Source organism: Mastigoproctus giganteus, chromosome 2 (genome assembly GCF_048544385.1).
Source record: "Mastigoproctus giganteus isolate SK-2022 chromosome 2, ASM4854438v1, whole genome shotgun sequence".
Taxonomy (NCBI): Eukaryota; Metazoa; Arthropoda; class Arachnida; order Uropygi; family Thelyphonidae; genus Mastigoproctus; species Mastigoproctus giganteus.
In genome coordinates, this window is record NC_143576.1 from 132436647 (window position 1) to 132463417 (window position 26771).

At 39.9% G+C, this 26771-nt stretch overlaps 1 protein-coding gene across 1 annotated transcript in view; it reads left to right on the forward strand.

Annotated features, from left to right (window-relative positions):
• LOC150089573 (uncharacterized) overlaps positions 1-26771 on the forward strand; it is a 183973-nt gene that overhangs the window by 90545 nt on the left and 66657 nt on the right. Inside the window, exons 5-6 of the mRNA XM_090368672.1 lie at positions 9496-9574; positions 16177-16236. Of these exons, the coding sequence (XP_090224798.1) occupies positions 9496-9574; positions 16177-16236 (139 nt within the window). The remainder of the gene's footprint in view (positions 1-9495; positions 9575-16176; positions 16237-26771) is intronic.

The following is a 26771-nucleotide window of genomic DNA, read 5'->3' on the forward strand; positions in this document are numbered from 1 at the left end:
TAGCTCAGAATAATCACCTGAGAGGGCATAAATTCAAATTGAGGAAAGACAGATGTAGGATAGACGTGCGGAAATTTGCCTTTAGCCAGCGGGTGGTTGGTTGGTTAGTTAGTTAGTTATTTGGCTTTTAGGAGCATTAGCAACTAAGGCCATATTGCTCCGAGGTGGTTGGTTGGTGGAACAGACTTCCATCCCTTGTCGTGGAGGTTAATAGCCTAAATAAGTTTAAGGCTCAGCTGGACAGGTATTTTGAACGAACGGAGGGGTGAAGTGGAAGTGGGTTTTTTTTTTTTTTTTTTTTTTTTTGGCTGATTCTGCATAAGCTTGCTTTCTTGCATCAAATGCCTCTACTAATGCTAATGCTAATGGGCATGGAACAAACTGGTGGTTATTAATTTGCAGTATCATTTGAACAAATTGACATAACTCTATGGAAAAAAACTTCATTTAACAGAAACAATGCAGTTTTGGTTCTAAAATAAAAAAGTTAGCAAGAGTGCTCTCATTTAGTTTGCAGTTTTCTGTAATAAGCAAAAAATTTTTTGTGACCTGCTGTAATAAGTTTTCATCAATCGTCCTGATTACTTGAAGGCACTTCTCTTTTAATTTAATGATATAGATAGAGACATGTGATGCAAGAAAGCAAGCATATGAACTTATGTAGCATCAGCCAAAAAAAAAAAAAAAAATTCACACAACCATTCCCTCTAAAAGTTTGTCCAGTTACTCCTTGAATTTGTTTAAGCTATCAACTTCCACAACGACAGATGGAAGTTTGTTCCAGCAATTAACTGGCCGCTGGCCAAAGGCAAATTTCCACACATCTATTCTACAATTGTATTTCCACAATTTAAATTTATAACTCCTTAGGTTTGTAATCTGAGCAAATGGAAGAATCCCATCAGAATTCAGCGGGCTCAACTCATTCAAGGCTTTATTAACCTCAATCAGATCACTTTGCAAGTGCCTGGTCTCCAGATGCTGCAATTTGCAGAACTTAAGCCTCTCTTGGTAAGAGGATCTCTTCATTCAACTCACCAATCTTGTTGCTCTTCTCTGTACATGCTCAAACAAATCTGCATCCTTCCTAAAATGAGGCCTTCAGACCTGTATGCAGTACTCAGGTCACGGCCTGACCATTGCCTTATACAAAGGGATAATCACCTCCTTTTCCCTGCTAGCAAAATTCCTGTATACCATTGACAAAACCCCGTGACCTGCTCTTGCAGCCTGCCTGCATTGCTCAGAAAACTTCATATCTGACTGCACAATTACTCCCAAGTATTTGTCATTTTCTATCACCCTAAGTGTAGTACCACACAGTTGGTACATTCCTCTGGGGTTACTTCTACCCATTTGCAGTACTTAGCATTTGTCAATGTTAAGCTTCAGTTGCCACTTCTCAGCCCATCTTCCCAACTTTTCTAGATTCTTCTTTTTTGCAGCAGCATACTGTTATTAACAACCCTGCCAACCTTTGTGTCATCTACAAACTTCGACACTAAGCCTGATATATCTTCATCAATATCATTGATAAATATACAAAACAACAGAGGACCCAACACCAAACCTTGAGGGACTCCACTAATAACATTAGCATTAGCATTAGTAGAGGTATTTGATGCAAGAAAGCAAGCTTATGCAGCGTCAGCCAAAAAAAAAAAAAAAACCCACTTCCACTTCACCCCTCTGTTCGTTCCAAATACCTGTCCAGCTGAGCCTTAAACTTATTTAAGCTATCAACCTCCACCACAAGGGATGGAAGTCTGTTCCACCAACCAACCACCCGCTGGCTAAACGCAAATTTCCTCACGTCTATCCTACATCTGTCTTTCCTCAATTTGAATTTATGCCCTCTCAGGTGATTTTTCTGAGCTAGAGAAAGAATCCCATCAGCGTTGAGCATGCTTAAACCATTCAAGGCTTTATACACCTCTATCAGATCACCTCGCTGGTGCCTAGTCTCCAGACACTGTAATTTGCAAAACTTAAGCCTTTCTTCGTAAGAGCACCCCTTTGTTCCATTCACTAATCTTGTTGCCCTTCTCTGTACTCGTTCCAGCAGCTCTCCATCCTTCTTGAAATGAGGCCTCCAGACCTGTATACAGTACTCTAGGTGTGGCCTGACCATTGCCTTATACAATGGAATAATCACCTCCTTATCTCTGCTGGAAAAATTCCTGTATATCATTGACAATACTCCATGAGCTACTCTTGCAGCCCGTCTGCACTGCTCAGAGAACTTCATATCTGCCTGCACAACTACCCCCAAGTCCCTTTCATTCTCTACCACTGTCAGTGTAGTACCACAGAGTTGATACGCTGCAATGGGGTTGCTGTTTCCCATGTGTAGTACTTTACATTTGTCAATGTTAAACTTCATTTGCCACCTCTCAGCCCATCTGCTCAACCTTTCCAGATCCTGTTGCAGCAGCATAGTGTCAGTAGTGTCCTTGACAACCCTGCCAACCTTTGTGTCATCTGCAAACTTGGACATTAAGCTTGATATACCATCATCAATATCATTTATAAATACAGAAAACAATAATGGACCCAACACTGAGCCCTGAGGGACTCCACTAATAACATTAGTCCACGATGAGCAGTGTCCATTGATTACCACTCTCTGTCTTCTCCCCCTCAACCACCCCTTTATCCATAGCAGCAATTTGCCTCCAATGTCACACTGCTCCAATTTGTGTAGCAGTCTTCCATGTGCAACAGTATCAAAAGCTTTTCTAAGATCCAAGTATATAATATCAAAGTTATTCCCTGCATCCAGTTCTTTTGTGACTGCATCATAATATCCAATCAAGTTGGTCAGGCAAGACTTCCCCTTAACAAAACCATGCTGTGTCTGAGCTATAACTGAAGTCTTGTCCAGATGATCCTGCAGTGCTTCTTTAACCAGTGCCTCCATTAATTTTCCTGGAACAGAAGTTAAGCTCACAGGTCTATAATTACTTGTGTCAGCCTTTGATCCTCTTTTGTGAATTGGGGTCACATTTGCACATTTCCAGTCTATGGGTACCTCCCCTGAGTCCAAGGAAGCTCTCATAATTATGGCTAAGGGTTTGCTTACTTCCTTTGCTGCCTCCTTTAATATAACTGGATAGATCCCATCCACCCCGGGTGCCTTTCTTGTGTTTATCTTCAACAGTTTCTCCTCCACTTTACTCCCAGTTATTTCAAGATTCTGTAGCTTACTGCTAGAGTTGAATACACCTCTGGCATTCCCCTTGCTGAATAACTCCTCATGTGTGAATGTCGATGCAAAATATTCATTTAGTTTGTTAGCTACCTGAGCAGGATCATCAACAGTTGACCCATCAATATCAAGTGGACCAATCTGATTCATCCCCTTCCTTCTAGAGTTAACATAAGTAAAGAACTCTTTGCTGTGTTTCTTTGCATCCCTTGCCACGGATTTCTCGTAATCTGCCTTTGCCTGCCTAACTTCCTTTGTAACTTGGATGCATATCAACTTGTATCTATCATAGGCTTCTGTGTCATGTGTTAATTTGTAAGTATCCCATGCATTTTTCTTCTCTGCCATATGCCTCATTAGTTCATCTGACATCCATTTTGGCCTAAACCTTGAACAATATTTCTTAGTTGGTATGTAAAGCCTAGTAGCTTCCAAGATAAGTTGTTTGAATGCTTCCCATTTTGAATTTGCTGTTGGTAACATCATCAGTTGGTCCCACTGTATAGAATTTAAATACTGTCTCAGTCCATCGTAGTCGCCTTTACGGAAGCGATAACCCTTCCCTTTACCCCTAATGGTAGTTACCTCTTTGAGTAAATCCCACTTCAGCACACTGTGATCACTGCCACCTAGTGGTTCGTTTATCTGCAGATTCTTAATGCATGAAGAATCACTGCTGATAATCAAATCAAGAGTATTACTCCCTCTAGTTGCCTCCCGAACATGCTGTTGTAGAAAACAATCGTCCAACAAATCCACAAAATCCTTGCTAGTGTGTGAGTGACCAGCCCCCAAATTCCAGACAATATCTGGGAAATTAAAATCTCCCATTATAAGACTCTCTGATTTACTGGCCCACTCTATTTCCCTGTACAGTTCCTTATTATACTCATCAGAGTCATTAGGCCTATAGCACACTCCTACTCTCAATTTTGATCTCCCAATGCTTATGTCACACCAAACTGACTCAACACTGCACTGTCCGGCGATGTCGACTGGCTTCACTTCCTTGGTTTTTATGTGTTTCTTAACTAATAGCATAACCCCTCCCCCCTTCCTATCCTGTCTATCCTTTCTGTAGACGTACTCCCCAAATTGCAGTACTGCATCCCTTATATCTGTGTGACACCATGTCTCTGATATCCCAACAACATCTGCCTTTGATGTTTTGAGCAATACCTCAAATTCATCAAATTTATTTACTAAACTCCTAGCATTGGTGTACTCGCAAGTATACCTGCACCTGTTTCTATTCTTAGCTACCCTAACATAACCCATGTGTTTACTTGTATTGCAATGGCTCCCAGCAGTCTCTAAAATACCATGCATCTTGTTTTCCAGGCTTCTGCTCATTCTAATAGAAGCAGTGCAAGAATCTCTTTCACCTCTGCCAGTGGCTACTGTCAATCTATTGGTCTTTGTCTCCCCCCAAGCTAGCAGTTTTCCGACCCACCTAACACTGCCTCGATAGCATCAGCAAATATTCTTGCACCCTTTCTATTTAAGTGTATCCCATCCCTGTAGAAGCAATCTCTCCTGTTAACAAGTACAGTCCAGGCTGAAAAAAATTCTACCCCTTGAGCCTTGCGCAATCTTTCCAGGGCCGAATTGATCGACAAGGCTCTCATCATATACTCCTTCCTATCGTGTCTGGGCAGAATTGCAGACACTTTCAAATTCAACCCTAATTCTCGGCTTTTGTTCAACAGTGACCTGTACTTGTTAAGTAATTCTGCCGGTCTCCTACTCTTAATATTATTAGTGCCAACGTGTACAACTATATCACCTTTTGTGCCCTTAAAAGATGATATTCGCTCTACAACGTCATCAACCTTTGCCCCTGGCAGACATGCCCTGGTCCTGTTCCACCTATCTTTTTTACAAAGCATGTTCCCCGTTTCCCTGACAATAGAGTCACCAACAACTACTAGTTCCTTCGGGACCAGCGCATTCTGCCTTGGGGGTTGTCTCTGTGTCATAACATTAGTCCATGAAGAGCAGCATCCATTGATTACCACCCTCTGTCTTCTCCTGCTCAACCACCCTTTTATCCATTGTAGCAACTTACCCTTAATAGCATTCTGCTCCAATTTGTACAGTAGTTTTCCATGCACAACATTGTCAAAAGCTATCCTGAAATCCAAATATATGATATCAGAATTATTTTTTGCATCCAGTTCCTTTGTAACCACGTCATAATATCCAATCAAATTTGTGAGACAAGACTTTCCCTTAACAAACCCATGCTGTGTCTGAATTATTGCTGCATTCTTGTCTAGATGATCCTGCAATGAATCTTTAACCACCGAGTCCATTGTTTTACCTGGAACAAAAGTTAAACTAACTGGTCTGTAATTACTCGTGTCACCCTTCGATCCCCCTTTGTGAATTGGGGATAATTTGCACATCTCCAGTCCGTGAGGACTTCCCCTGAATCCAAGGTAACTCTCATAATTTTGGCTAAGGGTTTGCTTAGTTCCTTTAATATAACTGAATAGATATAACTCCTTTAATATAACTGGATAGATGCCATCCACCCCACGTGCCCTTCTTATGTTTAACTTCAACAATTTCTCTTCCACTTGCTCTCAGTTATTACAAAATCATTAAGCACCCTATTACAATTTGATAACTTCTGCCATTTTCCTTCGTTAATAACTCTTCATGTGTGAATGTAGATGCAAAATGCTAATTCAGTTTGTTTGCTATCTGAGCGGGATCATCAACAATTGAACTATCGATATGAAGTTGACCAATCTGATTTATCCCCTGTTTTTTTAGAGTTTATATAAATAAAGAAATCCTTGCTGTTTTTCTTAGCATCCTTTGCCAAAGATTTGTTGTAATCTGCCTTCGCTTGCCTAATCGCCTTTGTGTCTTGATTACAGACTAGTTTATATCTGCCATAGGCTTCTGTGTCGCGTGATAATTTATATGCATCCCATGCATTTTTCTTCTCTGCCACGTCTCATTAGTTCATTTTAACAACATTTAGGTCTAAGTTAGTCTTTCCTGTGGGAATACCTGAAGAAATGTTTTCCCTAACTGCCTTCAAATATTAAGAAATATTGTTCAACGATTAGACCTTGAACAATATTTCTTAGTATTTGAAAGCAGTTAGGAAAAACATTTCTTCAGGTATTCCAACAGGAAAGAGTAACTTAACCAAATCTTGACACATTACGTAAGGTTTGCATAGTGCTATTGTATGTGTATGATGTAGTGCTGTGTTATTAGGTTTACACTGTTTAGTGTAGTCTTAATCTTTGCAAGTCATTTTGTAAAAACATCTGCAATAACTGAAGTCATTATCCTGCATTCACTTTTACTGTTTGATTTTCCTCTTCAAAAAAATGTGGTTCTATGATTTTGAATATTTCTGCACTACTGTACAGAAATATTCAAAAGTACATGAAAGTTACTGTACTATACTGTAACTTTGATATGCACAATGATTTTTTCCAATGGTTGATATGGACAATGGTCTTTCTCACTGATGATTAAGAGAAATAATGAACCAAAATGTTTTGTTGATTTTTTTTATGCCTGGGGTGTAAATATCATGGGAAGCCATGATATTTATCTGTAATAGTGATCAATGATTGAAATACTAACCCTTTTTGGAGTTCGCTCCAAAGAGTTCGCTCCTCTGAGAATGAATGGTGCTTTGGTCTTTCTTCTCTTTTTCTTTTATATTCTTAATCTTATTTTTATTTTTTTGTTTTTATATAAGAGTGGATTAGCACCTTGGTTTGTAGGAGTGCAGGAGTTTAGATGAGTGTAGGTTTGTAGTATCCTTGTTATCATCATTAATCATGGTTAACACCAATATCCTTGTTAACATCATTAATTAGATTTCTCAGGCGAAGGCAGATTACAAGAAATCCTTGGCAAGGGATGCAAAGAAAAACAGCAAAGAGTTCTTTACTTATGTAAACTCTAGAAGGAAGGGGATGAATCAGATTGGTCCACTTGATATTGATGGGTCAAGTGTTGATGATCCTGCTCAGGTGGCTAACAAACTAAATGAATATTTTGCATCGACATTCACACATGAGGAGTTATTCAGCGAGGGGAATGCCAGAGGTGTATTCAACTCTAGCAGTAAGCTACAGAATCTTGAAATAACTGGGAGTAAAGTGGAGGAGAAACTGTTGAAGATAAACACAAGAAAGGCACCCGGGTGGATGGGATCTATCCAGTTATATTAAAGGAGGCAACAAAGGAAGTAAGCAAACCCTTAGCCATAATTATGAGAGCTTCCTTGGACTCAGGGGAGGTACCCATAGACTGGAAATGTGCAAATGTGACCCCAATTCACAAAGGAGGATCAAAGGCTGACACAAGTAATTATAGACCTGTGAGCTTAACTTCTGTTCCAGGAAAATTAATGGAGGCACTGGTTAAAGAAGCACTGCAGGATCATTTAGACAAGACTTCAGTTATAGCTCAGACACAGCATGGTTTTGTTAAGGGGAAGTCTTGCCTGACCAACTTGATTGGATACTATGATGCAGTCACAAAAGAACTGTATGCAGGGAATAACTTTGATATTATATACTTGGATCTTAGAAAGGCTTTTGATACTGTTGCACATGGAAGACTGCTACACAAATTGGAGCAGTGTGACATTGGAGGCAAATTGCTGCTATGGATAAAGGGGTGGTTGAGGGGGAGAAGACAGAGAGTGGTAATCAATGGACACTGCTCATCGTGGACTGATGTTATTAGTATAGTCCCTCAGGGCTCAGTGTTGGGTCCATTATTGTTTTCTGTATTTATAAATGATATTGATGATGGTATATCGGGCTTAATGTCCAAGTTTGCAGACGATACAAAGGTTTGCAGGGTTGTCAAGGACACTACTGACACTATGCTGCTGCAACAGGATCTGGAAAGGTTGAGCAGATGGGCTGAGAGGTGGCAAATGAAGTTTAACATTGACAAATGTAAAGTACTACACATGGGAAACAGCAATCCCAGAGCAACGTATCAACTCTGTGGTACAACACTGACAGTGGTGGAGAATGAAAGGGACTTGGGGGTGGTTGTGCAGGCAGATATGAAATTCTCTGAGCAGTGCAGACTGGCTGCAAGAGTAGCTCATGGAGTATTGTCAATGATATACAGGAATTTTTCCAGCAGGGATAAGGAGGTGATTATTCCATTGTATAAGGCGATGGTCAGGCCACACCTAGAGTACTGTATACAGGTCTGGAGGCCTCATTTCAAGAAGGATGTAGAGCTGCTGGAACGAGTACAGAGAAGGGCAACAAGATTAGTGAATGGAACAAAGGGGTGCTCTTACGAAGAAAGGCTTAAGTTTTGCAAATTACAGTGTCTGGAGACTAGGCACCAGCGAGGTGATCTGATAGAGGTGTATAAAGCCTTGAATGGTTTAAGCATGCTCAATGCTGATGGGATTCTTCCTCTAGCTCAGAAAAATCACCTGAGAGGGCATAAATTCAAATTGAGGAAAGACAGATGTAGGATAGACGTGCGGAAATTTGCCTTTAGCCTGCGGGTGGTTGGTGGAACAGACTTTCATCCCTTGTGGTGGAGGTTGATAGCCTAAATAAGTTTAAGGCTCAGCTGGACAGGTATTTTGAACGAACAGAGGGGTGAAGTGGAAGTGGTTTTTTTTTTTTTTTTTTTTTTGTCTGATGCTGCATAAGCTTGCTTTCTTGCATCAAATGCCTCTACTAATGCTAATGCTAATTAATGTAATGTTAAGAAATATTGTGTATTATTTTAATATATTTATTCAAGCAGTCCCGAGTTTAATTTTATAGCCAGTATATTTATATAATGTAAAAACTGCTAGCAATTTCTAATGCCATTGCATTAAATATTGCATAATTAAATATTGTGCAATTGTTAGTGTATAAAATGAAATACTTTAGAAATTAATTATCTTATACATAATAATCAGAATTGCTCTAGCAAATTCTTCTAGATAGCAGCAATAGTTGAAATGAGATGTATACTCTGTGGAACTCCTTTACACTAAAAATTGAAATAAATTGAAAAATATAATGGTTATACAATAATTTAAGTTAACTGCTTTACACACCAAATTGAAATTACTGTGTAATCATTGTATTTTTAAATTGTGTAAATGTTTAGTGTATAGGATAGGTATTTCAGTTTGACAGTCTTTAGTATCCAGTAGAATTTGCTGGTGTTATTATAATAATCACATGGTAAATTATCTTCCAACATATTTTGTTTTATATATTTATATACATGCAGAAATATGTCTTTTAAGAAATATGTTTATTTAAAAGGGACAGAAGCATTTGAAGATGTGAAGATAGAATTAAAGGACAAAAATATTTGCACATTTGCAGTTACCCAAAAGGACAGGTATGTTAAAATGCTTGTGCTAATGCTTACATAATCCACTGAATTATTTTTGCTATGAAGGTGTAAGATTATTTTTATTTTATTTTCAAAAACAGGGCGTTTCATGCACTGGAGTCTATCTTGCTCATTTATAGGTTTATTCTATTTGTCATCTGGACCTTTTTTTTTTTTTTTTTTTTTTTTTGTCATATTTGGGCTAAAATTTTTGAATTTGATATTAAAATTGGATTAAGTGTTACCATTTAGATTTACAGTTTCAAATTTAAAATTTGCAAAATCAACCGTTTTTTTTCTCAATGGGAAAGTGCTTTCCACCTCAGAATATTTTTAAAAATACATTCATTTGATTGCTATTTCTTTTGTTATCATTTGCAAGAGAAGACACAACACACCATAGCTGCCTTTGTACAGTTGAACAGCAAAACTTTATACAGTTTTGCTGTTCAACACAGCTAAATGTGCCAATCAAAAAGCAAGCACCACATACAATTGTGTTTTTTTTTTTTTTTATTCAAATAAAATCGATTGGTTTCATTTAGTTTCAGAAGAATATCAGTGATGTTTTAAGAGTAAGCCAAGGATAGGGAACAACTTTACCATTGAGAGAAAAGTAGTTGATTAGAGACTAAATTTAGAAATTGTCAAATCTAAGTGGTAAAACAGTCTAATTTAAACATTATATTCAAACATTTCAGCCCAAATATGAGAAAAAAAGGTCCAGACGATTTAATGTATATACATATATAAATGAAAATAAGTGAGTAGATCCCAGTTCAATTTAATTGAAACAGTCTGTATATTGAAACACTCTGTATATGTAATCTATGAAAGACAATCTCTTCGGTGATTGCTAAATTTCATTCTGTTAGGTTTTTTTTTGGTTTTCTTGGCTTTTGCCTTTCTGCATTATTATTAATTTTAAAATTTGATGTTTCATAGTAGTTAAATTTCTCTCCTACATTTATTATGTCCTTGGTCCTTGACACAGACATTCTCTCAGATATGCCAAACAAGCTGTACTTGTTACCTGGGAGTCTAAAATGCTGATGGAACTGATATTCGGGCAACATTCAAGTCAAGTGGACCCAATTTCGGCGAAGTTTAGATGGTCTATGACAGTCATATCCTCTGCTTGCACCTTCACAATGGACTGTTAGTAATCCTGGGTGTAACCTCCATGCACAAGCACACTGTGGGTGACAACCCAGGTGTGAACCAACGTAAGCAGGGGTCGAGATGTGGTGCCCACACCACATGGAGGAATGCCGCTCCTCTGTGTTACCATGCAATACTAGGTGGTAGATGACCCTCATCAACTGGTGCAATACCACCACTTTGCTTATTGGGGGCTTGAAGTGGTGGAACCCATGTTTAGTCTCCAGAGCTAAGTTCCAGTCAACCCTTCCCCATCTGTTCCATCATGCAGTATGACTGATGACTTTTGAGGTTGATGAACATTATGGCGAGATCCAATCTTCCTTACATTTTGAGGATGAAGCTCTAAAATAGTGTTCACAGGCCTGCTCCTAGTTAGTACACCATACTGAACCTGTTGGTAACTCTTTAGGAGGCTTCTGGATCAGCAAGTTTATAATTTTGCTACCTCTACTCTGCCAGATAGTGACTGGAGGGAGTCCGAGTAGTGGGAATGCGGGGGGGGGGCATTGTCAAGGATCTGGGTATATTCTTACCATGTGTACGCCATATCCAAAAGTTTCATTACTTCATACAGCATGTCTCCCCTCCTCCACTTTTTCTTACTATCGAATACACCATGAATTGTCAATAGAGTAAGCTTATCTGCAAAAAGATCTAAACCTCCCGAACACTTCCTAGTTTATTTCACAAATATACTTGGTCTCAGTTCTATCAACAATGTCCATTTCCACTTGCAGTCTGCCAAATCCCATGTACTTTTTCTGACAGAATATCAGTTATCGGTTGATTCAACTACTGCTCATCTCAGTTGCCCAAATTATTCACTGTATGATTCCTTTGCCTCAAAGGTGGTACTTGTGCATATGTCCTTTCCGACATTCCCTGTCAGAGACTTGGTAATTTGGAATCTCCTCTTTTCGATCTTCTCTAGCTTAAAATCTCTCTACCTTATTGTGTCAAATTCATCTGTTGTCTCTACCATTCTCCCAACTCCACTAATCACTTGGAGCTCTTTGACTTCCTCTCTTTGCAACTTGACTTTCTCCAGTCCAACTTTCCTAACAGCGAGGTAATTTTCCTTGGTGATTTTAATGTTCACAACTCCAGCTGGCTTCCATTTTCAAGTCACACAGACCCAGCTGGTCAAGATGCTGAGGCTTTTGCAATTATTAATGATCTTTCACAGATTGTTCATTTACCTACAAGAATACCAGACAATCCTAACCATACTGCCAACATGCTTGATCTTTTTCTCACAAACAACCCTTCTAAATACACGGTCAAAGTGAGTGGTCCTTTCGCACCTCAGATCACAACTTGGTGATTGTCTCTTCTCCAATGGAACCTTTATCTCAAGACTATTCCCAACCTCGTATTGTTTGGCATTACAAGAATGCAAAATGGGATGACCTGCGAGATTTCTTTTCTTCTTTTCCTTGGTCAGATTACTGTTTCAAAAATTCTGATATCAACGCTCAGATCCTGTCAGTGGAATTATTCTTGTAGGAATGGAATCCTTTATTCCACACTCCACTTTAAAATCTTGTCCTTTATCTAAACCTTGGTTTTCCAATAAATGTGCTAAGACTGTTCAAGAGAAGAATGCTGCATATCGTAATTGGCTTGTTTCCAATTCTTCAGTTTCATTTTCTGCCTACACCAAAGCTCGCAACAATTGTAGAGCAGTTATTAATCAGCCCAAACTAGATTTCGAACAGGCTAAGAGTAGAAAACTTGCTTCTTGCCCTAATGGTAGCCAAGCATTCTGGTCTCTTGCCAAAGCTATTGGCCACAACTTTTGCCCATCGCTGCTCCCACCTCTGTAAAAACCTGATTGTTCTGTTGTCACTTCAGCCAAGGATAAAGCTGACCTGCTAGCATCCCAGTTTTCTTCCAACTCATGTATTAATGATCTTGGTAAAACACCTCCCACCATTCCCAACATGCTCCATTCAATGCCTCCTGTGGTATTCCACCAAAAGGATGTCAGAAGGATTTTGACAAATCTTGGTGCTAAGAAAGCTCCAGATCCTGATGGTATTTCTCCACTTGTTCTCAAAACCTGTGCTCCTGAACTTACTCCTGTTCTTTGCCATCTTTTTTCACTTTCTTATTCGAAAGGTGTTTTTCCTTCTGCTTGGAAATTTGCTCATATCCAGCCAGTTCCTAAAAACTGTGACAAATCCCTCCCATCCAATTATCATCCCATTGCAATTACTTCTACTCTTTCTAAAGTAATCGAAAAATCAATTAACCGCCAACTCTTAAACTATGATCAACAATTGCCAGTATGGAATCCATTAGTGTCAATCCACTGGCGATATTCTGGCTTATGTTACCCATTTATGGAAAAATTCAGTGGAAAAGTTCGGTGAAACACAAGCAGTTGCTCTTGACATCTCAAAGGCTTTCGACCATGTTTGGCATAAAGGTCTTCCAAGCAAGCTTTCATCTTATTGTTTGTCAACTGTTTTTTGTAATTGGTTATCCAGTTTTCTCTCTGATCGCTCACTGAGGGTGATGGTAGATAGCTCTCTGTTTTCTAACATCTCCACTAATGCTGGTGTCTCCCAAGGTTCAGTTCTTTCCCCCACTCTTTTCTCTTGCATATTAATGATCTTTTTGCATTGACTGGATATTCTATCCATAGTTTTGTCGATGATAGCACATTGCATTCCACTTTGGATTTTGAGAATCCTTGCCTTGCTCAATCAGCTTCAACTTCTCGAATATCTGCTACCAATTATTTAAATGCCGATCTCCAGGTAATTCTCCAGTGGGGCAAAGAGAACTTAGTTGATTTCAATCCTTCTAAAACTCAGTCTTGTCTTATATCTTGCAAAAAGGATTCTGCTGCTCCTAAGCTTATTTTTGGTGACACTCCTATTTCTAGGCAAACTGATATATCTCTTTTGGGGATTACCTTGACTTCTAATCTCTCTTGGCACAAGCACATTACAAATATTGCTTCCTCTGCATCTAATAAACTTGGTTTTCTCTTTTGCTCTTGGCGTTACTTTTCTTCCAAACAGCTGTTCACTCTGTACAAATCGCAAATCCACCTTACCATGGAATATTGTTCCCACATCTGGGGCGGTGCCCCCAAAACCTCTCTCAGGTTTCTAGATTCCATTCAGAAGAGGGCAGTTAGGTTAATTAATGACTCCCCTCTAACAGAATTTCTCCACTCACTGTCTCATAGACATACTGTTTCTGCTGTATGCCTTTTCTACAGATACTTCCATGGGCACTGTTCGTCTGAATGGCTTCTATAATTCCCGCTCTCTCTTTCAAAACAGTCCGTACACGTGCCGCCACCAGCCAGCATCCATTTACTGTCCAACTTCAAAATCACAGAACCAACTTTTCATCTTCCTTGTTTATTCATTCAACTGCTGTTTTTTTTGGAAAAACCTTCCTTCATACGTGTTTTTTGAAAATTTCAGTCTACAGAAGTTCAAGTGTAATGTCAACAAATATCTTCTTTCGTCTTCTCAACATCCAACCCAAGTACGGTACCAAGTATTATAGGTTCTAATACTTGGTACCGTTTGGGATTTTCATAAAAAAAAGAAAAATGCTTTAAATTACATGTTGGCTTTCTATAATTTTCCCCCCTTATTGCTCCTTTTGTTTGTTTTTTAATACTATATAATGTTACTATTCTTCCTTACCATGGCATATACTTAAGTTAGAAACAAAGGACACTATATTGTTGTCTTGTCGCACAATTCCGATGGTTGACAATTGATAACGATTCCAGGATTGTGCGATATGTGACAATATCATTTTGTAGTTTTGTATACTGGTTTATTTCTATGTATTAATTTTATTTATATACTTTCTTCTCAAATGACTGCTCCACTATTTTCTACTATATTTTATATATATATATATTTTACCATTTGAGGTTTGGGGGTTTCATAAAAAACATGTTTGGAGTTTTCATTAAAAAAAAGAAAAATGCTTTAAATTACATGTTGGCTTTCTATAATTCCCCCCCCCCTTATTGCTTGTTTTTTTTTTTTTTTTTTTAATACTATGTAATGTTACTATTCTTCCTTGCCGTGGCATATACTTAAGTTAGAAACAAAGGACACTATATTGTTGTCTTGTTGCACAATTCTGATGGTTGACAATTGATAACAATGCCAGGATTGTGCGATATATGACAATATCATTTTGTAGTTTTGTATATTGACTTATTTCTGTGTTTTAATTTTTTTTATATACTTCCTTCTGAAATGACTGCTCCACTATTTTCTACTATATTTTCTATATATATATATTTAACCATTTGACCACAAATTGAATATCCATAACATTTTGATTCCAAATTAAGATTCCATAACATTTTTGACAATTGCAATCAGTTGTTGTTGTTATTTGGTTTTTAGGAGCATTAGAAACTAAGGCCATATTGCTCCGGGGATATGCGATGGTTATTCCCTGACCTTTTCGCATCCTCCATATTTGGTGGTCACGGGCTCGAACCCAGTGTAATCAAGAAGTGTGTGCTACGCACTGCTGCTCCTGCCCACCTAGCTACGGAGGTGCCAGTTGCAATCAAATTGGTTGCATTGTTGAACATGTGTGAACATTGAATGCAGAAATTGCTGTTGCATGTTCTAGCAGTCATTTGAATATGTATTCATTCAAATCTTTATATTTATCATGAAAATTTATATTTACATTTATATTTATATTTACCAAATATTTATCATGAAAATTTTCAAAGGACTTTGAATAACCATTTGAATAGTTGCAGAAAGCCTGAAGATACTGTTATGCTGAAAATTTGTGCAGTTTGTGAGTGTACACGAATTTGAAAAACTGGGAGAAAAATTAATTTACATAGGTGTGAGTAGTCCATATTAGTAGTGAATAAGATAGAGAGTAAGCATAGGCGCCTCCGTAGCCAGGTGGGAAGGAGCAGCAGTGCGTAGTACACGCTTCTTGATTAGACCGGGGTTCGAGCCCGTCACCACAAAATATGGAGGATGCGGAAAGGTCAGGGAATGTCCACCGCATATCCTGGAGCAATATGGCCATAGTTGCTAATGCTCCTAAAAACCAAATAACAAACAAACAACAGAGTAAGCATATTGAAGAAATTATTTCAGAACAGTGGAAAGGAATTTGACCAAAAAACTGTATTTTACTAGAGTAATTTTTTGTAAGTTGTGCACTTTTGTGAAAATGTAGCACTCTTTAGCAAATTCTCAATTTGCTATTGAACTTTTTTTTCCACACCCATTTTATTCCTCTGAAACTGTACAATTGTTTATGAGGATGTGAGTTTGGTATTAGGTTCTCATTTTCTGGAGCAATCAGGAAATATTCAGACAAAATATCTACTTATCCTCTTTGTATAAAGTTTATGTTCAGATAATATTGTTTATCACATGTGTTTTTAAGAATAAATATCTAATTTTGTTATTTAGTTGTGAGAACACCAGTATAGAAGACTTAGAGATAGCTGGATGTAGAACCTATGCTGAGAGGTAAAACAGTTTTTATATTCTTCTAATTGTTTGGTAGCTTTCGAGCACCAGTTATGTTTATAGGTATCTCTCAAATTATGCACCCTTGTGACTAGCCAATCACTGTGAAAAGACCTGAACTCAAATGCTCTGTGAATGGGAGGAATTTTTATCATACTCAAGTTGTTTAGTTTATTCCCCCAGAAATGGTTGTTCATCCAGTGAAACAACAAACCACCTATAGAATACAGTAAACCCCTGCGAATAGCGGGGTTACGTTCCTGAGAAATGCCGCGAATACTGAGTTATGGCTCCCATAGTAATAAAGGACTTCCGTTCCAAAGTATGAAATATATAAGAAAAACTAGTTTAAAATTTTGTGTATGTATGTATTATGTGTACCTTCATAATGACTATGTACATAGACAGTACATAGTGAAATGCAAGCATATGGCATCGAAATGAAAATAAGAAACAATTTAATATTAAATGTAATATTTATTAGAAATTTCAAACCAGCGCCTTTGCTAGCTAAAAAACTTATCCTGCCAGTGCTATCACCAGTTTCTCTAAAGTGTTAATAAAGGTGTTTTGCCTTTTCACGAATGATGAGTGAACTTAACGGAATTTTATTTTGAGTTCGGTCTTCTATCCACAGATTTTTCCATTTTTTTTAATTTAACATCACGAGTTACAGAGCAAATTTTTGAAGCAATTAGCGCGTGTTCGATGCTGTTTTACTTAAAACGATGCTGTTTTACTAATATTCTGATGTATTCAGATATAGCTATGTATTTCTGATGTGCTTGCACTATATTTATACATAGTCTAGACTCTCCCATAGTTTGAGGCTTATGCCCTAAACGCTTTAGAGTCTAAATACATGATACACCATCAGGCATCTCTCATATTGTGGAGTTATACTTCATAACTGAGCATTGTTTTGCCTTCATTGCATCATCGGGTACCTACCCACCACAGAAGGGCCAACAGACTTTGCTACGGTACTACTTCGTCATGTGTTATTTTGAAAAGAGGGAAGATTTGACATTAAGTTTATTTATTTGCTGACCCTGGTAAAGCTTACAGGGTGGGATTAAGTGCCTGCGGGCACCCTTGTGGTTTTTTTTTTTTTTTCCAAGATGAATTTTTACATACGTGAAAGAACTCTGGATACAGAATATGAACCAAGGCAGGTAATAGAGGGATTAGCAAAATGCGTGAACCTATTGAGACTACCGGGGTTCACTTTGTTGCCCTTGAGGAAGTATCAAGTAGTATGTAAGGACTGTGTGACAAGGGACACACTGCTCAGAGGGTTTCCTTTCGAGAACCAAATGATACACTCCCATTTGGTGGGTAGTATCAGGAAGTATATAACCATAGAACGGTATCCGATTGAAATACCAAACACATATTTAAAAAGTGCATTAGATGCATATGGGAATCTATACACAGGCAAAGTCATGATACAAATAAAAAAATGAGGAAGCCGGTCCCCAATATCATATATGTTATGGGGAACTGACTAGTTTCGAACTACAGAGGGGTGGAGAAAAAATGTTTGAAGTGCGGCAGTTTGGACCATCTAGGGGCGAATGCACAAAAGGGTGGTGTTTTAACTGTAGGGAAGTTGGGCATATCAGTAGCAACTGCCCAAAACCATGCAGCAAATGTGGGGAAACAAGCCACAAAGCAGGCAGCTGCTCAGTGAGGTCATACGCAGATGCCACTAGAGGAGGGGAGAAAAAAGGAAGGGAAAAGAGCCTCGAGAGAGGAAAACATGATTATTCTAAAGCCACAGGGAGGGAAAAAAATTCCATTGACAGAATCAGCGAATTTAATAACAGAAAAAGAGGAGGGGGGCCACAGACATAAAACAAGTCACCCTCACCTCAATGGAAACAGAAGAAACAGCAAGAGGAGAGAAAACGGAGAGCGAGAACAGGTAGGAGGAGGGGAAAAGAGGAAGAAGCAAACCACAGAGGAAGACAACATCGTTGCAGATCTGGGCAAGTCGAGTTAAGAGGACTCCGAAGTGGAAGGGCCGTTAGGCAAAGGCAGGGAAAAGCTAATCGGGGTACAGCATTTAACGAAATATGTACCACCAGGTCAGGAAAAGCTGGGGGAAAAGTTAACAGAATGGGAGCAAAGTCTGGGGAAACCCAGAATAATACTAGAGCAAACCGGAGAGGGAAAAATGAAGAGAATACAATTTATGTGGAGGGATATTTTCTTCGGCAATTTGGTAGGACAGACCCTCTTAGGAATTTACACATGGTAATTATCGGAACCCTGAATGTCCGGCGCTTTTCCCAGAGGCACACACAATATCACATCTGGAGAATTACATTATTAATGGGTATCAGAATTTTATTTATTCAGGAAAGCCACATGCATAATATTTTACAAGTACAAAAATTTCAAAATCGATTTAAATGTTTAAGCTTTTGGAGCTTTGGCACAAGAAATGCCATGGGGGTCGGCATCATAATTCTACCACCCATTGTAGGAAGGTTTAGCAACCTTGAAAGAGATGTAGAAGGTAGGGTAGTCTGTGTAGACTGGAAACTAGATTCCCATACAATACGGTTGATAAATGTATATGCGCCAAAGGCTGCTCCAGAACGGGTACGGTTAATTAATAATCTGCGTCCATTTATGATGGGCGCACGTTGGAGTATACTTGGGGGGGGATGATTGGAACTGTGTCCTAGATCCAGTCAAGCATAAGACTGGCACGGGGGACCCTACAAGGGGGACTAGGGGCGCTCTGGAGTTGCACGACATTTGTCTAAAGTGTGATCTCATAGATGTATGGCATTGGCACACTCCCACAGCACACGGCGCTACATGGACTAGGGGTACAGTAGGCAAAAGAATAGACCACATATATGCACCAAGGAATATGGCAAGCAAAGCAACCAGAGTTAGGCATGTAAATATTTCTGGGACACGCCCCCTCACGGATCGCAAATTGTTAATAATGAACCTCCCGTTAGGCGCAACAATAGACTATGGCAGAGGCACTTGGCATTTAAACTCGGCTCTCTTCCAGGTCGAGTGGCATAACGTCGAAGGTTTAACGCATGAGATGGTGAAGTCTGAGCATTGGACATGGGAGAAGTGGGCAAATTTTAAGCAGGCAGTAAGAACAGCATTCCAAAAATCCGCTAAGGAAAGAAGGGTGGAAAGGTGGAAGTATGAAGTGAGGCGATTGTTAAACTATTGTCACGATGAAATAGGGGTACAGCAGGTGCAAAAAGAAATACAGCTACATCTGGAAACACAGGCAGAGAATAAAGCAGTCCAAATGCGACTGCGATATAGGCTTGCCGACAAGAGGGCAGGGTTGATTTTCGATCAGTACAACAGGACGCAAATGAGCAACAGCCCCTTACAACAGATCCAAGTGGGATCACATCAATACAATACCACCAAAGACATAATGGAATACTTCAATGAAGTATACAAACAGTTGTATGCAGTGCTGCCAACTAGTTGGGAGATGTCATGGTTCTCTGTGGCTCAGCAGCAGGAACACAACCAGCCAATCTCTTTGAAGGAAGTTTCCACAGCCTTGGGAGAAATGAAAGCAGACAAAGCACCAGGCCCAGATGGAATAACAACAGAGCTCTACAAGAAAGCTTGCGAAAAGGTTGGGCCAATTTTGGCCACAATTCTCTCTGACTTCTTCATGGCAGGTCAAGTTCCGGAAAGGTTTCTGGAGGCTCAGACTGTATTCTTAAGAAAGCAGGGGAGAATGGGTCAAGAAGTGGGAGACTGGAGGCCGATTTCACTACTAAATGTAGACTATAAACTATATGCTAAAGTATTGAATAATCGCCTCAAAAGACATTTAGGATCCATTATAGGAGCAAACCAGACATATGGGGTGCCAGGCAGAGCCATCGGAGCAAATCTGATTTTCTTGAGGGACCTGCAACCATACTGTCAGCGGAAAGGTTACAGCATAGTCCTAGTGGTGCTTGACCTAGAGAAAGCCTTTGATAAACTGTCTCAGAATTATCTTCAAAATCTGTTGTATACTGTACAGGTGGGCTCACAGTTAAAAGCAGCCATCATCAGTTTATATAAAGGAGCTAGCACCACTCTAGCAATTAATGGATACAGCTTGGATAAAATAAAACTGGTGGGGGGGTTGAGACAGGGCTACCCACTAAGCCCTGCTCTCTTTTCACTGGCACTGGAGCCCATACTCAGGCAATTAGACAACTCCAGTAACATCAGGAGTTCATCTCCCCGGATCGAATCCCAATTACAAATACATAGCCCATTCGGATGATGTCATTCTAACCATGTCTGATTGCAGTTCCTTGCAGAGTGCGCTGAACTTGTTCAGTTACTTTAGCCTGTCAAGTGGCCTATGTCTTAATAAACATAAAACAAAATGTCAACAATGCGGAAAGAATGCTCCACTACAGTTACCAGTGGGCCTCTCCTTCTATGCGGAGCCCATCACCATTCTGGGAGTGCCCTTTGCAAGATGACCAAAAATAATAACCCGACAATTATTAAGCTCCTGGGAGGAAAAAATCAGCCAATGGAACCTAGGCCTACTGTCGTTCTCTAGAAGAGTAATAATCATATGGATGATTCTCATCCCAGTGGTGATGAATATTGTGACGGTCACCACCTTTAAATATATCACACAAAAAAGGTTGCACAGGAGACTATTTAAGTTTTTCTGGAACAACAGGCAACAAGAGGTGACGCAACAAAGATTGAATTGTAGAAAGGAGCTCGGTGGTTATGAAATACCACAATTAAAGTGGCTACGGTGGGCATATATAATGAAACATGTCCGAATGGCCCTATGGAACATGCATGTAGCTTCCACCTGAAAAAAATACCACATGGGAAGGTTCACAAAGCTGCTAGGAGTATAATATACAGGACCTGCGGCAGAAATAATACCACCTTTCTACAAACTGATTATCAAATATCTCCAGCAACTATCGGCAGTAGGTCTAGACATGGGAACAAAACTAAAAGTCTCAGAAACTGTTTGACTTATACATGCAACCAGTACAAAATCCCCAAGCATGGTACAGCTTAGACGAAACCCAAATGTTTAAAAATCTTCACAAACATATAGGGTATGTTTGTGAAGAAGTGACTTAGCCTGGAGGGTGATTTACGGGCACCTGCCGGTGGAAGTAAACAAGGCTAAGTTCCGAGGACACTCAAACACTGAGTGTCAATATTGCAAAGCACGGGAAACAGTAGACCATGCCTTTTTCTCCTGTCCAGCCGTACAACGTATCTGGAACAAGGTCCACAAAATCATGAAAGTACCGCGATTAACAAGAGATCAGGTGCTATTTTTGCATTTTCCGGAGCCTGTCTCCAGAGCCACACACATCTTGATGTTCGTAATAAATGAAGGAAAATACCAAGCATGGAAGATTAAGAAGAGAAAAATAGAGGGAACATGCATGGAGATATACAAATACGCCATCCAATCCATGCATGCATCCTCATTGTCCACCACCGTGCCGGCTAGTGGACAATGAGGTGTACGTGCAGTTCAGGTGGTAAAGCTAGGGATTAGGGGGTAGTAATCTTCTTAGCTTAGGCTAGAAGGGATATGGACCAAGCTGGCTGCAGGCAAATGTTCCCTCTCCCTACAATGCGGCGGCTTACAATTAGAATAAAGCCACATAAGGATGGAAGAATGAAAGAGGTGGAGGACTTGAGAATTCATGTAGGGCAAGCCAACTCCAGGCAGCTGCTTGCAGAACAGGTAGTCACATGGACGGGGCCCTCCACGGAATGTTTCTGAGTGAGATTAACCTTATTGGGATATAAGATCATTTTAATGAGTGCAAATGAGACCAGATGGTGGAGTTTTTTTTTTTTTTTTTAAGAAGCAGTGGATACCTACCCACCCACCCACTGAGGAGGGGCCAAATAGCCCTGAAATGGCACCACCCAAGGGGCCTTATGGCCACTGAGGCTCCTCGAATGGGTAACAACAGACCCCCCCCCTCTCATTGGGGAAGTGCTGCCCATTCAAGGAATATGAGATCACATGAATGAGCTTCCTTCTTCATCGACATCTTTTTCCTCTACCTCTCCTATTATCACTTTCCTACCTCTATTGCTCTCTTGGTCTAATAGGGGCAGTGTGGGGATAACTGAGAATCATTATCCCTTACCTTTTTTTCAAACGGTGTCGTCTGGGGGGGACCTGATGGCCACTGAGTTTCCTCGAATAGGTAACAACAGTCTTCTCTACTGGGGAAGTGTTGCCTATTCGAAGAATATATGAACTTTGAGTGTGAGTTGAAGGAGCAACTGTCCCTTTCTTCCTTCGGCATTTCCTTTCCTTCCTCTACCTCTCCTACTATCACCTTCCTACATCTTTATCTCTTTTCTAAGTCTAATAGGGATAATATGAGGATAACCGAGAACTTTATCCCATACCATATTTCAAAATGGTGCCATCTGGGTGGTTGTATCCATCTGAGAATAAGTAACATTAGTTAGGAGATATACAAATACAAAACGTTACTTATTCGAAGTAGTGCAATATCATGGCAACTCGTAAAGGTATTCACAATATGAGATATGAATATTCTGATTTATTCAGATATAGCTATGTATTTTTGATGCGCTTGCACTATATTTATACATAGTCTAGACTCTCCCATAGTTTGAGGCTTATGCCCTAAACGCTTTAGAGTCTAAATACATTATACACCATCAGGCATCTCTCATATTGTGGAGTTATACTTCATAACTGTTTTGCCATCATTGCATCACTTGGGTACCTACCCACCCACCAAAGAAAGGCCAGATAAACGTTCTTCTTTCAGATAATCACCTGACAAGGTTGTGCTGCTTCAAGGTCCTTCTACATATCGTAAGTTCTAACATTAAGTTTTCTTTGCTGACCCTGCGAAAGTTTCCAGGGTGGGATTAGTGCCTGCGGGCACCACCGTTGTTACATTTTTTTTTTTTTCCAAAATGAGTTTTTATATACCTGAGAAGACCTTGGAATTCACTCTGGATGCAGAGTATGAACTGAGACAAGTAATTGAGGGTTTAGCGAAAAGCATAAATTTATCCAGATTGCAGGGGTTCACTCTCCTGCCCTTGAGGAAATACCAGGTAGTTTGTCAAGACTGTGTGACAAGAGACACATTGCTGAGGGGCTTCCCTTTTGAAAACCAAGTAATACACTCCCATTTGGTGGGTGTATCAGGAAATATATCACCATAGAGCGTTACCCAATTGAAATGCCGAACACATATCTAAAAACTTCATTAGAAGCATATGGAAAAGTCTCGAGAATAGAAATGCAAGCGTGGGAGGGCTTTCCAGAGCTGTATACAGGAAAAGTAACAGTGCAAATGGAAATGAGAAAGCCAGTTCCAAACATCATCTATGTAATGGGGAATCGACTACTTCTAAGTTCAGATGACTCCAAAACAGAAGTGATATTAGGCAAGGGTAGTGACAAATTACTGGGGGGGTGGAGCATTTAAAAAAATACGTGCCAGTAGGATCAGAAACATTAATTGTTAAATTAGAAGAATGGGAGCAGCGGCTAGGGAAGCCGAGAATAGTGTTAGAGCATGCTCAAAGAGGCAATGTAAACAACATCCAATTCATGTGGAGAGACATATTCTTTGGAAACTTAGTAGGACAGACGTTACTGGGAATTCCCGAAGCTAAACAATTCCCGAATTTCATGGTTATTAGGACATGAGCAAGAGTTAGGCAGGACCCTATATGCTCTAAGCATATCTCTGACACAGTAGATCAGATTTCTAAGGGAACACGAATTGAATCTACATGGTAATCGTTGGTACTTGGAACATAAGGGGCTTTGCTCAAGGGCATGCTCAGCATCATGTATGGAGAAGCATGTTGTTACTAGGGGTAAGGATTTTATTCATCCAAGAAAGTCACTTTTTTAACAGTGTCCAAGTGCGAAAATTCCAGAACAGATACAAATGTCTAAGCTTCTGGAGTTTTGGCTCAAGGAATGCCAAGGGGGTAGGCATCATAGTCTTACCACCAGTTATAGGAAAATTCTGAAATCTTCAAAGGGACATAGAAGAGAGAATAGTCTGCATTGACTGGAGAATAGGGTCGCACACAATAAGACTGATGAATGTATATGCACCAAACACCGCTCCAGAGCGGAGGCGGATATTTAGTAGTTTACATCTTTTTATGGTGGGGGCCCGATTGATTATACTAGGAGGAGGCTGGAATTGTATGTTAGACCCAGTTAAAGATAAGACAGGTACGGGGGGATCCAACAAGAAGCACAGGGGGCTCCTTGGAGCTCAACAGCTTGTGTTAAAACACAATCTGATAGATATATGGAGAAAGAAATATCCCATAAGTCACAGAGCAACCTGGTCTATGGGAACAGTAGGGACCCGCATTGACTGGTTCTATGTCCCAAGCAAGATAGCAGACAAAATAAATCGGGTAAGACATGTCAACATTTCAGGACCCCGCGCAATAACAGATCACAAATTAGTTATAATGAACTTTCCATTAAGCCTAACTGTAGAACAGGGGAAGGGCACCTGGAGGTTAAAACCGGTGCTCTTGTAAGGTGACCTGCAGGGCATTAAAAGATTAACGCAGCATTTGAGAGACTCCAATCACTGGACAGAAGGAAGCTGGGCGAATTATAAAAATGCAATAAAAACAGTTTTTCAAAAATTAACAAGGGTAGCAACACGGAGTAGGAACACGGAAAGTAATGAAGTTCGGAGGCTCCTAAAGTCTTGTCAGGATGAAGTGGGAGAAAGAGAAATACAAAAAGAAATTCTGGCGTTATTAGAGAGGCAGGCAGAAAATGAGGCGCATATGTTACAGCAAAGCTGATAAGTTGTCTGCTTTCTCTTTCAAGCAATTCAACAGATCACACAGAGACAGCAGTTTAATCCATCAAATACAGGTAGGCCCATACCAATATCAGAACACTAGTGACATCGTTAAGTGTTTTGCACATGTTTACAAGGAAATGTATACAGCATTTAAAGGACCAGCTTTACTAGAGAGCTGGGAATTACCAGGATTCTTGGCAGTTCATAGACATGAACAGGATCAACTTATCTCCCTGAGGTGAACTGTCATTAGCATTGAAAGATATGAAAGGAGGAGGTAAAGTGCCAGGTCCCGATGGGCTAACAGTGGAATTTTATAAGAGGTACTGGGAGGAAATTGGGCCATCTTGGCCATCATTTTCTCCAAATTCTTCTCGGAAGGGGCGGTCCCGGAAGAATTTATAGAAGCCCAAACCATATTTCTCAAAAAAACAGGGTAAAATGGGGAAAGAAGTGGGCAAATGGAGGCCAATATCACTACTTAATACAGATTATAAATTGTATGCCAAAGTATTAAATGCCCGACTCAAAAGGCATTTGATTGGGACCTATGATGTGCCCACTGGCACATCATAGGTCCCAATCAAACGTATGCAATTCCAACGAGATCTGTGGTGGCAAATCTGTCATTTCTAAAAGATTTGCAAGGATACTCTAAGCAGAAACAATACAGTGTAGTGGTGGCTGTACTGGATTTGGCAAAGGCCTTTGATGATAAGCTTTCCCATGAGTACCTTAAAAATCTGCTGCATACAGTCTGAATGGGTTCCTTGCTAAGAACAGCCATTATAAGTCTGTACAAAGGGACACAAACTACTATTTTGATTAATGGCTACAGCTCGGAGAAAATAAAACAGGAACGGGGAGTTAGACAGGGGTGCCCACTAAGCCCTGTACTATTCTCGTTGGCATTAGAACCCATATTAAGGCAATTAACTATTTCTAAAAACATCAGCGGGGTTCATCTTCCTGGCCCACACTCTGATTGCAAATATGTAGCACATGCGGATGACGTGATCCTAACTTTGGCGGATAGCAGTTCTCTACAAAGAGCGCTGGAAACCTCAGTCATTTCAGCTTATCCAGTAGCCTATGTAAACAAAAGCAAGACCAAATGTCAACAGTGGAGAACTGAGGCTCCAGTACAATTGCCAGCAGGCCTCACATTGTCAACAGCACCTATAACCATCCTAGGGGTTCCTTTTGTGAAATATCCGGTAGTATCGTCCCGGCAATTACTAGACTCTTGGGAGGACGCTCTGTTAGAGTGGAATCTGGGGATGCTATCTTTCTCCAGAAGGGTGTGTATTATGTGGACGATTCTGATACCGATGCTGATGAATACTGTGTCAATTACATCATTTGATTACTGCGTACAGAAAAAGCTAACTCAAAGACTATTTAAGTTCTTCTGGAACAGCAGACAGCAAGAAGTGACGCAGGAAGTGTGAGGGGGGGTTATGCAGTACCACAGTTAAAGTGGTTAAGGTGGGCATATGTGTTAAAGCACATTTGGACTGCCCTATGGGGAGCCCATGCAGCGGCTGCCTTAGTAAAGTACAATATGGGAAGGTTTACTGAACTACTAGGAGAGGAGCACACTGGTCCAACAGTAGAAATAATAACACCCTTTTACAAATTGGTAATCAAGCACTTACAAGAGTTATCTGCAGGGGT